The sequence below is a fragment of the Arvicola amphibius genome, chromosome 6, assembly GCF_903992535.2.
Source record: "Arvicola amphibius chromosome 6, mArvAmp1.2, whole genome shotgun sequence".
Taxonomy (NCBI): Eukaryota; Metazoa; Chordata; class Mammalia; order Rodentia; family Cricetidae; genus Arvicola; species Arvicola amphibius.
The window spans coordinates 99319872-99330502 of NC_052052.2; the positions used below are offsets into that span (position 1 = coordinate 99319872).

The 10631-nt window shown below is 43.4% G+C and overlaps 1 protein-coding gene across 1 annotated transcript; it reads left to right on the forward strand.

Moving 5' to 3' along the window:
* The first annotated feature begins 238 nt into the window (after window positions 1–238).
* Window positions 239–906, forward strand: LOC119817406 (60S ribosomal protein L19-like). The gene has a single exon (XM_038334625.1). The coding sequence runs from the start codon at window positions 257–259 to the stop codon at window positions 845–847; it is 591 nt and encodes a 196-aa protein (XP_038190553.1). The 5' UTR covers window positions 239–256; the 3' UTR covers window positions 848–906.
* Window positions 907–10631: the final 9725 nt, after the last annotated feature.

The following is a 10631-nucleotide window of genomic DNA, read 5'->3' on the forward strand; positions in this document are numbered from 1 at the left end:
CAACCCACTGATGACTCTGCAAATCTCACAAACTCTACTGTAGTGACCAAAGATGTCACAACCTACTGTGGCTCTGCACAGCTCTGATGGAGAAATCCAGAAAGTTTTATAGTAAACATACTTCAGAGTGGGAGAACAGCCATTCTTAATAAATCCTGTGTAACATCATCATGACAGCTAGAAGACCCTACAAGCACTCAACTAGCATATCTCATTGAAAACCATGGAAATGCCTTTCGCTGCTGCGTCCGCAGCCATGAGTATGCTCAGGCTACAGAAGAGGCTTGCCTCTAGCGTCCTGCGCTGTGGTAAAAAGAAGGTCTGGTTGGACCCCAACGAGACCAATGAAATCGCCAATGCCAACTCCCGTCAGCAGATCCGGAAGCTGATCAAAGATGGGCTGATCATCCGGAAGCCAGTGACTGTCCATTCCAGGGCTCGATGCCGGAAAAATACTTTGGCTCGACAGAAGGGCAGGCATATGGGCATAGGAAAGCAGAAGGGCACTGCCAATGCCCGGATGCCCGAGAAGGTGACCTGGATGAGAAGGATGCGGATCCTGCGCCGCCTGCTCAGGAGATACCGCGAATCCAAGAAGATTGACCGCCACATGTATCACAGCCTTTACCTGAAGGTCAAAGGGAATGTCTTCAAAAACAAGCGGATTCTCATGGAGCACATCCACAAGCTGAAGGCAGACAAGGCCCGCAAGAAGCTCCTGGCTGACCAGGCTGAGGCTCGCAGGTCTAAGACCAAGGAAGCAAGAAAGCGCCGGGAGGAGCGCCTCCAGGCCAAGAAGGAGGAGATCATCAAGACTCTGTCTAAGGAGGAAGAGACAAAGAAATAGAGCTTCCCTCGAGTCTGTACATAGTGGGTTGCCTGTGGCCTCATGTGGATCAGTCATTAAAATAAAACAAGCCTCAAAAAAAAAAAGAAAACCATGGAAATAACTATGATATCTATGAGCCCATCACAACTATGCACATCTTTGTGCACAGAGAAAGCACTAAAAATGCATAGTTTACTATTTCTTTCTGTGTATACATTTGATGCTTATTTCTTTCCTTGTCTCAAGTAAAATACCATATCAGATATTCCAAGAAAGCAAAGTATATATACCACAATACTAACCTCCAAGAGTGAGCACTCTAGTAAAGTAAAAGTACCAAAAAATTAATGATAAGGCAATTAAGAAATAGCTCAGAGCAAGTACTAGTAGTTTGGAGGAGCCAAAAGGAGAAATTCCAGTGACACTAAATATTCTCTTGTAGTGTTTTTTATATATGCAGATGAAGAAGGAGGAGGAGAAGAAGAGGAAAGAGGAAGAGGAAGAGGAGAAAGAAGGAGAAGAGGAAGAGGAGGAGGAGAAGGAGGAAAAGGAAAAGGAAGAGGAGGAGGAGGAGGAGGAGAAGGAAGAGGAAAAGGAAAAGGAGGAGGAGGAGGAGGAGGAGGAGGAGGAGGAGGAGGAGGAGGAGGAGGAGGAGGAGGAGGAGGAGGAATTATTTTGCAGACTATTTGGGACCTAACCCTTTCACCTGCATGACTGATAAGGGGGAGATGGGTGTTGGGCCTGAATTATGATGCTCCGCAATTAAGTGGGGAAGATGTTGGGGGACATTACATCATTGCTAGAGACCCACATCATCATCCAGGAAAAATTCAAATCAGATTCCTCTAGAATGGCCAGTAAGGATCCATTCAGTACTCATGGCTAGGACTGGAGAGAAGGAAAAAAAGAAATGGACAGAAGACAGAGATTTTGAAAAGAGGTCACCTGTCAAAAGCAAGGAACCTGAATGAATAAAAGGCTTAACAGGGGGCAGGCACAACTGTTGGAGAATATTATTTTCAGGTGTGTGACTTTCATTTACACTGCATTTGTTTAACTCTGTGAAGCTGTGTTACTGTGCCTGTCTAAAACGTCTGATGTTTCTAATAAAGAGATGAATGGCCAATAGCACAGCAGGAGCAAGAATAGGCGGGAATAGCAGGCAGAGAGTATAAACAGAAGGAGAAATCTGAGGGTAGGAGTAACGAGAGAAAAGGAGAGGAGGACATCAGGGGCCAGTCACCCAGCTACACAGCAAGTCATGGATAAAGAATTATAGAAAGGTATACAGAAATGAGAAAGATAAAAAGCCCAGAGGCAAAAGGCAGTCAGGATAATTTAAGTAAAGAAAAGCTGACAAGAAACAAGCCAAGCTAAGGTCAGGCATTCAAAAGTAATAATAAGCCTCTGTGTGACTTATTTGGGAGCTGGGTGGCAGCCCCCCCCCCCAAAAAAGACAAAAGAGTAAAACATCACACAACACAGAACCCTGGAACATTCCCTCAGTCAAAGTAATCACAGCAGCTTCTACCGGAAAGAATTTTACTCTTTACTTCAATTGGATGAGTTATGAAAAGGGCTCCCTGGACTCAGACACTGCCAACTACCAGGTCAGACCGTTTCCCATCAGGCATGGCGGGCTGGCAGTTCCTCGGCCTATTCAGGCCAGATCCTAATATTTCTTAGACCATTTTCTAACCCACATACTTCCTAGTGGCTAATGTGGATGCCATGGGGTTCTCAGAACCTTCTCCAAACCATACTCAGGGACAGAGAAGGTGGAGGAGGAATCTTGGAGTCTCAGAAGGAGCATTAGGAAGATCTTGGTCTGTGAAGACTTGGAAGGTAGTGTCCTGTGTACCCCTGCAAAGTCTGAAGCTATAGCCTTTCGCAGCTGGCATGAGTAAACAGCACATTGTATCTGGAGGCAAGCCCAGATGTACGATTGCAGCCCTTCCCAGACCGTGTCCTAACCCTACTAGGGCCCAGCACTAGTCACTAAACTCCTTATATGTATATGGTGACAACTTTCTTAATCCCCGCCAGCTGTTATGGTAACAGTGGTGCCAGGGGTGGCAGGGAACCAGTAGAAATAGAACACTGATTAATACCAAAGGGAGTGTTCTGGCCAGGAAATGATGATGAGTCACCACAACTGAATTCTGTTGAATACATAGAGCATTTGCCCTGTTTTTGAGAAAGAGGTGTCACTCTGGACTTATCATCTGAGCATGAATGGATGCGATCCACATGGCTAATAGTATGAATTCAGCAGGCAAAGAACATATGGACACAGACTTGGAAGGTCAAGAGCAGCCTATTTGCTCTGACAGCAGTCATCTGTGGAGTCAGAACTACAGACCCCTGCTGCCTCCTGGATCTCCCGAACTAGAATACTCATGAGTGGAATGCTGCTTCAAAAACATTTTTAAAATGCTAAAAAGTGATTCAGAACCACAGCCAAAGATATGAATCTCTGCTTTAGTACTGTTTTTTTTTTAACCAAAATTGAGATGCAAAATTAAGGTTGAATTTTAATACTACATAGTTCCAGAAGAGAAGAGTTGGACAATTAATAAGGATATTCTAGGGCTGAGGCATCTATCTGGAGGTGGGGTGTGCTTAATTTTTAGGATATCGGTGGAAGCAGGAGGCCTTTTTGATAGACAGGGAGGCAGCTACTGACACAGAAAATGGTGGAACATGAATGTGCCTTCCCCATGGTGCAAATAAGCAAAGGCTTCAAACTATGTTTGAGGTGCTGTACCTTAGGGCGTACAAGGGAGGGCTGAGAAGATAGTATGGTGGGTAAGGACACTTGTTCTGAAAATACAAGGACCTGAGTTTGAATCTCCAACACCCATGTAAAAAACCAGGCATATCTGTGCATGCCTATAGCCCTAGTACTGGAGGGTGGAGACAGTTGTATTCTAAGAGTGTACAGGGCAGCCAGCTTAGCCTAAACACCAAGCTTCTTATTCAGTGAGAGACCCTGTCTCAAAGCAACAAAGCAAAGAGCAACAGAAGACACCAGATATTCTGCTGTGGCTTCCGAATGCTTATAAATGAGTGTACAATCCATCCATACACTCACATCTATACCTGCACACATACACTACACACCTACCACTCCACACACATGCACATGTGAAATAAATAGGTAAAAGGGGAAGAATGACAAATTTAGCCTGTGACCAAATATTTTCCAAAGATTTTACTATCTCTTTTAGATAAGGATTCATAGTTAAAGTGAAATGTTGAAGATTTTAAGGTTGCATATTGATGACTCAGCAGGTAAAGGCACTTGCCATGCAAGCATGACTATGTGAATTTAATTTCCAGAGCCTGAAAGTTGACCTCTATCCTCCACAAGCAAGGCTTGCCATGTGCACACCCACATATTCCCATGCATCATGAATATGCATACAATAGTATTAATAAATAAAACAAAGCATATAATTGATCAGTGATAATCTGGCTGTGGTCAGACTTGATGTGGGATTCTCCTCTGTATGTTGTGAATACCATTGGTAAATAAGAAACTGTCTTGGGCCTGCATGGAGAATAGAATAGGTGGAGAAAACTAAACTGAATGCTGGGAGAAAGGAGGCGGAGTGAGGAGAAGCCATGGAGCTGCCACTGGAGAAGGATGTGTTTAAGCTTTTCTGGTAGGCAACCTCATGGTGATGCACAGATTAATGGAAATGGGTTAAATTAAGATATGAGTTATCCACTAAGAAGCTAATGGGCCAACCAGTGATTTAAATTATATTGTTTCTGGGTGATTATTTTGGGGCTGAGCATCTGGGAATCAACAAGCGGTCTTCCTCACAACACAGACTAACCAGAGACACTCCTAATCTGGATCTAATCTGAAATGTACCCTGCAAACCTATATTTTGATGATTAGGAATGCTCTTTTGAAGGCTGAGAGGCCTTATCAATGGGTCTTGACTGGTAAGGCAGGTTATTAGGATCAGGCTTTTGGAGGTTATGTTTCCATCTGGTTTTGGTCTCTGTGCTGTTTGCTACCCTGTGAGCAAGCAGCTGCCTCACCTCCCACCACGTCTGCCAGATTGCTTTGTCCTGACTTCACCACCACCTGGGAAGAGCCAAGATACACTTTTTTTTCACCCAAGTTGCTTTTTTTCAGGGACTGTGACATGGTGTTGAGAAAAGTCAGTAATGTGACTCCTATCCTAAGAACAGACCTCATTAATGAGGATTTGGCTAATGCACACCTTTAATTCAAGCAAGTGGGAGGCTGGGGCAGGCAGACCTCTGTGAGTTCAAGGCCAGCCTGGTCTACAAAGTGAGTTCCAGGAGAGCCATGGCTGTTACACAGAGAAACCCTGTCTCAGAAAAAACAAATAAATAAGGATTTGTCTTACAACGTCCTAATCTCATGGTGATGTGAAAGTGGCATCCCTCTTGAATACAGACTCTACTTGGAGATTTTTAACTTTGATCTTTTCCTGGAATACGTTCTCTTTTTTTTTATAGTCCTGGGCAGTGGCAGAGAGATACAGTTCCCACTTGATCCCACAGTTATTAGAGTGTATCTATCACCCATGCTCTCAGTGGACCGTAATGCCAACAGGTTTTGGATATTGATTCCTGTTTCATGTCCCATCATGTCTGTCAAAGCCCTATGTATGTATATAAGATAGTCATTACTTCAACTAGAACCATCTTTGTGTTAGACAGTCTTGCCCAACTGTACACTAATATAAATGTTGTATGCACATTTATGGCAAGTTGAGGTAAACAATGATTTCAGTAGGTTAGGCATATTAAGTGTACTTTTAACTTGCAATATTGTCACCTTAATTAGGTTTATTGGGACCAAACCCCACTGTTACTTGTGGAGCACTGGCATTTAACTTAGCAACTTAAAAGAACTGCATTGATAGTAGGGCTGCTTACTGCTCTTCTCATGGGATTTAGTAAATAAAACAATGCTCACTTTTTCTTGTTACAGGATGAACCAATAGGGACGTGGCTCTATTTTGACAGCAGTTGGAGGGGACAGTGGATGAAAAAACTCAGCCCTTTGAGAAGTGGGACCACTGCAAGGGACATGTGGGTAAAGAGATGTGCTCTCTTCATCATTTTCCCCACAAAGAAACGGCTAGGGAGGGATGCCATCTTACCAGCAAGCAAGTCAGGGTGAAGATGATTTCTAATGTCCTCCATGATGAGCCCATGCACTTCACTTATGCAAATACCCTCCCTAGAGGCTTGGGTAGAAGAATATATGGTAGGTGGGCCATTCTACAACACTTCTATGACATTTTCCCATAAGTAGGAGACATTTCATTCTAAAGTTCTTGATGAAGAATGTTAATCTCATTAAGACAGTGGGTTCCAATGTTCCAAATTCCTCTAACTTAATCAGCTAAACATTCTATAGACATGTTCATTTACTTGGCAGCATAAGGAATGCTATGGCAGATACAACAAGTCCATTAACAGTTTCTTTGTAACACATTTAATGTTTTGGAGGGACCCAGTAGTCAGTGCCTCCATATAGACATAATACATGGGCTTGTTATACTGTGTACATAGTATGTACTATGTATGACCCTTTGGAGAATACATAGCCTCTGTCTTTCCATGTCTTCTGTACTCTCTATCACAACTGCTGCCTCAATTCAAGTCTGGGCCATTACTTATGAGCTATTCCTCTGTAAGGCAGAGCACCACCGCATTATTTGGAAGCTAAACCTCCCTATGAAGATTGCTTAGTAGCCCCGATGAAGTGATCAGTCACATCCTAGACAGTGATCACCCTAGACATTCTAGCAGACCACTTCAAGCACCAAAGAGCAATTGGCAGGCATAAGTAGCCTCAGAGGACTGTTCTTTACCTAGCTCGTAGTATGGTGTCTGAATGAACTAGACATTCCTAGCCCAAGCCATACTAAAGTGTTGCTATTATTCGGTGTCCCTCAGGAATTCATGTGTTGGAAACTTACTCCCCCGTGCAACAGTGTCATAAAGTGGGGACTTTAGATACAACTGGAATGGCTGTTGCGGTTATCACAGGAGTCATTTATCTCATGAGTGGGCTCTTGCTCAAAGGCTGAGTTCGGTCCCTATGCATGCACTCTCACATGCATGGCCCCTGGCTTTTCTATCTTCCGCCATGGGACAATGCAGCAAGAAGGCTTTCATCAGACCCTTGCCCTTGACCATAGTCTGCCCACTCTCCAGAACTACATGAAGCCTCTGTTCCCACGGAATACTCAGTCTCAGCGGCTCTTTCATAGCAGCACAATATGTTCTAAGACACACGCTGATCTGACTAAGATGGTGTTAGTTCACTCCTTTCAAAAATTAAGGTGTGGGGAAAATAGAAGGATCAGTTTGCAAAAAGTTTCCAGAGTGTGTTTGCCTAGATCCCTGAGTGAGAGTGGAGAGACATATGTCATACGTTGGAACAGAATGCTAGACTGTTAGGAGAAGAATGGAATCTGAGGGGTAAAACCACACTCTGGGACAGGGTAGATGGCACAGTGGGTAAGAACACTTGCTATGTAATCATGAAGACCTGAGTTCAAATCCCAAGAAAACATGAAAAAGATGGGCACAGTAGCATGTGCCTGTAACCCTAGTGTGTCGAGGGTAGTGACAAGGAGGTACCAAGGAGCTTGCTAACCAACCAGCCTAGATGAAACTGAGCCTCAGGTTCAAGGCGAGATCCTACCTCAAGGGACTAGACAGAGACTGATAGAACAGGACACCCAACATCTTCCTCTGGCCTCTGTACACAGGGTGCATTCCTGTACATACGTGTGCACAATACACTACACCACACACATATAGAGTCTCTTTTAAAGACTCACTCCAGCGCCATAATTACTTGGAAGTATTTTGAAGCTTACACCACAGGCTTTTGCAGTTGAAAGATTCCTCTTTGCTTTTTTTCCAAAATCAGAAGAAACAGCCTGGAAAACCTCTTAGTAATAACATGGATTCCATCCCCCATTATGGCTTTCACAGAGATAGACATGGAGGGGAGACAGCCTGTCTTGTGGGAGAATCTGGCAAACGACATCATTGTGACTTCATCGGGTGAGGTTCAGGTTGCAGTTGTTCCTCTGTAGAAAACTGAGTCCACACAGCTGATAAAGCTTGTGTTAGTCGCAAGCGAGCATCATTGCTGCTTCTACTGAGTGGGCCCCTTTAAGGGGCCACACCATGCCCTAAAGCCTCTGAAGTCAGGAATTCCACATTTCTCCACTGAGTAGTCTAAGCCAGCTTTTTGCAGAACTTGTGAGACGTTAGGCAATTAGAGCAGAGGCAGGATGACCGGTTGAGAGGAGGAGTGACAGGTCCCACACATCCTCCTGGTCAGAGCATCACAGTTCTGGTGGCAAAGGCTTCATTTGTCCTCTGCTGAGTGCTCAGTACTCATCGCTTATCCACCGACACTCAGCAAACGCCTTGTGACTAAATGAAAGCCAATGCCATCTTCCCCCAAATATTGATACACCCTCATTGTGACTGAAAAAAATGGGGCTTTGGGGTTATAGGAAAATTAGAATATTAGATTAAATTTCTGTGATCCACTGAGTAGAACTATGGTTAATTACAAAGACATAAAAAAGACATCAAAGGGGTTGGGTTATGGAGAACAAGAAAAGAATTATTAGCTGTAAAAGCAAAGAACATTGGATTAATGTTTGGAGTAAATTTATTGATCAAACAGTCACCATCTTTGTAAGTCTGAGTCTTCATCTGTAAAATGGGACTTGGGAATGGTATAAATACTTTGCACCCACACAGGGCAGGTAAATGTGGCAGAATTCTCATTCCATAAGACCCTTTGCTTCTTAGCCAAGTGAGACAAGGTCCGGGATGAGAAGGGCCAGAGGGCTGTTTGGTCATTCTGGATTTTTACTGTTTGAGGATAAACATTATGCACCACATCCCTAGCATAAAGCACATTACGTGACATCAACAGAACATGTTTAAAGGATGCTTACAAGTACTTGTGCTCTCCATTTGTGGGGCCTTGAGTGTCACGTGTCCTCTATAGGCTCGTGTATTTGAGCACTCAGTCTACAGGTAGTAGCACTGTTTAGAAAGGTTATGGAGCCTTTAGAAGGAATAGCCTCCCTGGAAGAAGTCACTCACCAGATGTGGGACTTGCAGTTTTAATGCCCAGCCTCATTCCCTTTTCATTCTTTCTTCCTGACTATGATGCAGTGTTATCAGCTAGCCTCCTGCTCCTGCTTCCATGCCTTCCCTGCCTGCCACGTCTCCCCACCATGATGAACTGCATCCCTGTTGGTCTCTAAGCCTGACCTCCCTTACATTGTTTTTGTCAGGTGTTTCATCACAACAATTTAAAGTAATACAACACCATTCTTGCTTGCCGGATAAAGACATTGTGATAGGCAAGACTTGAAGGAGTTTTTGATAACTAGAAAGCCAGCAGGCAAGGATTACAATGGCATATAAGAGAGAATTAAGTGGGGAATCCAAAGGAATACTGAGAACATTGACAAGAGGAACAACGTCTGAAGAAAGCTTCTAGAATATCTAGTACAAACTTGATAAGGAGGAAGTACAAACACTGTGCACGAAGCTAAATCTAGCTGACCTGTAATCAGGAAACCTAAGGCAAGAAGACCTGGAGTTCTAAGGGAGCATGCATTACATAGTAAGAACTTGTATCAAAGAGGTGGGGGAGGCACTAGACTAGTCTAGGAGACAGCTAGACTAACAGTGTGCACTTACCTTACATGAACATGTACAGATTATGATATATGCAAAGAGATGGAAAAGAAGAGATTGGGTCAGAAGGGGAATTCCAAGGATGTAAAAGGTAGAACTTCCTATCCAAATGAATGTGCAGGCTATACCCTTTATAGCCTGGTTCAAGAATCCTAGCAAGAATAATAATCAGGTTTTATCACCACGTTTGACTGCATTTCCATCTATTTTAAAATAACACCTAAATGCATTATAGACTTAAAAGTATTTATTTTCTTAAAAAATGCTAAGGCATGAAGGTAGGAACCCAGAGGTGCATTTGGATTTTGCTTTGATCATTCCAAGAAAAGAACAATAGCCTTTGGTACTTTCAGATGATAGATTTCCTAAACTTACAAATGGAGATGCTGCTATGAAATGGAGAATAGAGAAAACTAGGTGGGGGAGGGATTATGCCAAGAAGGGGGTAAAGGGCAGTTCAGGAAGAGAGAGAGAGGGAGGGGAGGAATAAATAACGCTGAGACTGTTTGAAAAAATCATAGGGAAGCATACTATGTTTACTTAAAATACATTAGATATGTATTTATAATATATATTATATATAAACACTACACACACACACACACACACACACACACACACATATATATAGTGTTTAAAGAAACTATACCACTTGGAGTAATAATGCTTCACCCAAGAGTCATAGATCATGCGGCAAAATTCCAGTGCCAAGCATGGAAAACCCCCCTTCAAGTTTCTGATCAAGGGTGTTGAAGAGACTCCCCAAACAATCTAGGCATTGTTGTTTCTTTTGGGTGACTCCCAGAATTTAAAGATAAGACCCAATTACTGAAAACACCACAGATGTCAGACACAGGACATTGAGAGATCAGGTTGAAACTAACGCGGAAGGCTCCTCTCTTGAGTAGCTGTCATAGTAGCCAGAGACGCCACACAATCAACAGTCCTCCCTACCCAGTTGCAAAGCCCGATAAGCCCAGGAAAGCCCGGCCAGACAAGACATCCCCAAGGATGCAATAGTGACATGTGTATCTTAGGAGTAACTACCAGTTTCCTA

Excerpts from the sequence above, each read along its gene's own strand:
- LOC119817406 (XM_038334625.1), top strand. The coding sequence starts at position 257 with ATGAGTATGCTCAGGCTACAGAAGAGGCTTGCCTCTAGCGTCCTGCGC.